Source organism: Leucoraja erinacea, unplaced genomic scaffold (genome assembly GCF_028641065.1).
Source record: "Leucoraja erinacea ecotype New England unplaced genomic scaffold, Leri_hhj_1 Leri_1009S, whole genome shotgun sequence".
NCBI lineage: Eukaryota > Metazoa > Chordata > Chondrichthyes > Rajiformes > Rajidae > Leucoraja > Leucoraja erinaceus.
In genome coordinates, this window is record NW_026575241.1 from 22,127 (window position 1) to 25,045 (window position 2,919).

The 2,919-nt window shown below is 51.9% G+C and overlaps 1 protein-coding gene across 1 annotated transcript; it reads left to right on the plus strand.

Annotated features, from left to right (window-relative positions):
- Positions 1-1,794: 1,794 nt before the first annotated feature.
- On the plus strand, positions 1,795-2,368 carry zgc:77784 (uncharacterized protein LOC402947 homolog; the record flags this gene model as incomplete). Its single annotated transcript, XM_055664954.1, has 1 exon — positions 1,795-2,368. A coding segment is annotated over one exon (360 nt), but the record flags the coding sequence as incomplete, so codon positions are not given.
- Between the last annotated feature and the right edge of the window lie 551 nt (positions 2,369-2,919).

The following is a 2,919-nucleotide window of genomic DNA, read 5'->3' on the forward strand; positions in this document are numbered from 1 at the left end:
TTGTCGAAACAGGGTGGTCCACACAAAGGTTGCAGTCTCCCCACCCCAGCCCAATATCTGAATATCTAATGATGTTCAACTATCCCCCTCCTTCGATATGTCTCTGTAAAATTCTTCCTTCCAGGGGACATAGATCGGGTAGATGCACAGTGTCTCTTGCCCAGAGTAGGGGAATCGAGGACCAGAGGACACAGGTTCAAGGTGAAGGGGGAAAAGATTTAACTGGAATCTGAGGGGTGACTTTTTCACACAGAGGGTGGTGGGTGTATGGAACGAGCTGCCGGAGGAGGTAGTTGAGGCTGGGACTATCGCACCGTTTAAGAAACAGTTGGACAGGTGCATGGATCGGACAGGTTTGGAGGGATATGGGCCAAACGCGGGCAGGTGGGACTAGTGTAGCTGGGACATGTTGGCCGGTGTTGGCAAGTTGTAACTCAGCGGGACAGGCAGCATCTCTGGAGAGAAGGAATAGGTGATGTTTCGGGTCGAGACCCTTCTTCAGACTGATGTGCGGGGTGGGAAGAAGAAAGGAAGAGGCGGAGACAGTGGGCTGTGTTGGGGAGCTGGGAAGGGGAGGGGAAGGAGGGAGAAAACAGGGACTACCTGAAATTGGAGAAGTCAATGTTCATACCGCTGGGGTGTAAACTGCCCAAGCGGAATATGAGGTGCTGCTCCTCCAATTTGCGGTGGGACTCACTCTGGCCGTGGAGGAGGCCCAGGACAGAAAGGTCGGATTGGGAATGGGAGGGGGAGTTGAAGCGCTGAGCCACCGGGAGATCAGGTTGGTTAGTGTTTGTCTATTGCCTATCGAGACCCTTCTCCAGACTGGTTAGGAATAAGGGAAAGGAGAGATATATAGATGGTGATGTGGAGAGGTAACATTCAGCGTCTAAGAAGGAACCGCAGATGCTGGAAAATCGAAATGCTGGAGAAACTCAGCAGGTGCAGCAGCATCTATGGAGTTCAGCACTGTGTATTGTCTATTGTCATATTGAAGAGGGAGTTAGATGTGGCCCTTGTGGCTAAAGGGATCAGGGGGTATGGAGAGAAGGCAGGGATGGGATACTGAGTTGGATGATCATAGAAACATAGAAACATAGAAATTAGGTGCAGGAGTAGGCCATTCGGCCCTTCAAGCCTGCACCGCCATTCAATATGATCATGGCTGATCATCCAACTCAGTATCCCGTACCTGCCTTCTCTCCATACCCTCTGATCCCCTTGGCCACAAGGGCCACATCTAACTCCCTCTTAAATATAGCCAATGAACTGGCCTCAACTACCCTCTGCGGCAGAGAGTTCCAGAGATTCACCACTCTCTGTGTGAAAAAGGTTCTCCTCATCTCGGTTTCAAAGGATTTCCCCCTTATCCTTAAGATAAGTGGGAAATCCTTATCATAGCCATGATCGTATTGAATGGCGAATGGTGCTGGCTCGAAGGGCCGAATGGCCTCTACTCCTGCACCTGTTGTCTATGTTTCTATGTTTCTATGATTGGGGATGGTGCTGGCTCGAAGGGCCGAATGGCCTCTACTCCTGCACCTATTGTCTATGTTTCTATGTTTCTATGATTGGGGATGGTGCTGGCTCGAAGGGCCGAAGGGCCTCTACTCCTGCACCTGTTGTCTATGTTTCTATGATTGGGGATGCTGCTGGCTCGAAGGGCCGAATGGCCTCTACTCCTGCACCTATTGTCTATGTTTCTATGTTTCTATGTCACTGCTCTGAAGTGTTACTCTGCTGAATTAATACTGCGTTTGTGAATGTAATTAAACCCTCTCCCAACTCTTGTCTCCCCCGTCAGGATCTCGCCTGCGCCAGGAGGACTACCCGCCGCGGATCGCCGAGCACCCGTCGGACCTGATCGTGTCGAAGGGCGAGCCGGCCACGCTGAACTGCAAGGCGGAGGGCCGGCCCAGCCCCACCATCGAGTGGTACAAGGACGGCGAGCGCGTGGAGACGGACAAGGACGACACGCGCTCGCACCGCATGCTGCTGCCCAGCGGCTCGCTCTTCTTCCTGCGTATCGTCCACGGGCGGCGCTCCAAGCCCGACGAGGGCAGCTACGTGTGCGTGGCCCGCAACTACCTGGGCGAGGCCGTCAGCCACAACGCCTCTCTGGAGGTGGCCTGTAAGTACCTGGCTCTTTGCTGATGCGCTGTACGTGCGTTCCACGCTGTCAGGGCCCACGTGCGCTTGCCTTGGGACGGTGGCCATGTTTGCTTCCTGGTTGAGACCCAGTTGTTGTTGTGGTTTGCCTTGGTGGCTCTGATCTCCTAGATGTTCACTGAAGACTGTGGTGGGTTTGTGGACTGTGGCAACTTTCTTGTGCTTGAGGCTCGTGATTGATCCTGGAGTTTTATAACATGGAAACCCTTTACCGAATTCTTACAAGGATAGTATGGTGCAACCCAACTATGGGGCGGGTGAGGTGGGCGGGGGAGGGGTAGTCTAGGGGTCCTATCCTTTCACCTTTCTTGTTCTTCCTCTTGTCTTTTCCCGTGTTTTCAAGTTAAAAGGTAAAACAAAAAAAGCTCTGAGGTGGACTATGGGATTAACTGAAGGGGGCATCTGTGGACCCCCCTGTTGCTTCTGTGTCTAAGGCTATCGTCTAGTTGTTGTGCCAAGTTTCACTGGAAAGAGAGTCAGTAGTCGAGAGTGTTTCATGGTCATGTGTCCTGGCTGGGACGATGATATTCTTACTTGCTGCAGCACAACAGAAAGAGTGAACATGTCAACATTGTATAAAATGGGGGGGGGGGGGGGGGGGGGGGGGGGGGGGAATAAAAAAATTCAATAAATAGCAAATATAGTGTAAATAACCAATAATAATATTGTCTTTTGCATGGTGTGTTTAATCAGATGGCTGTGGGGAAGTAGCTATTGTTGGTGTGTTTAATAGCCTGATGGCTGTGGGGA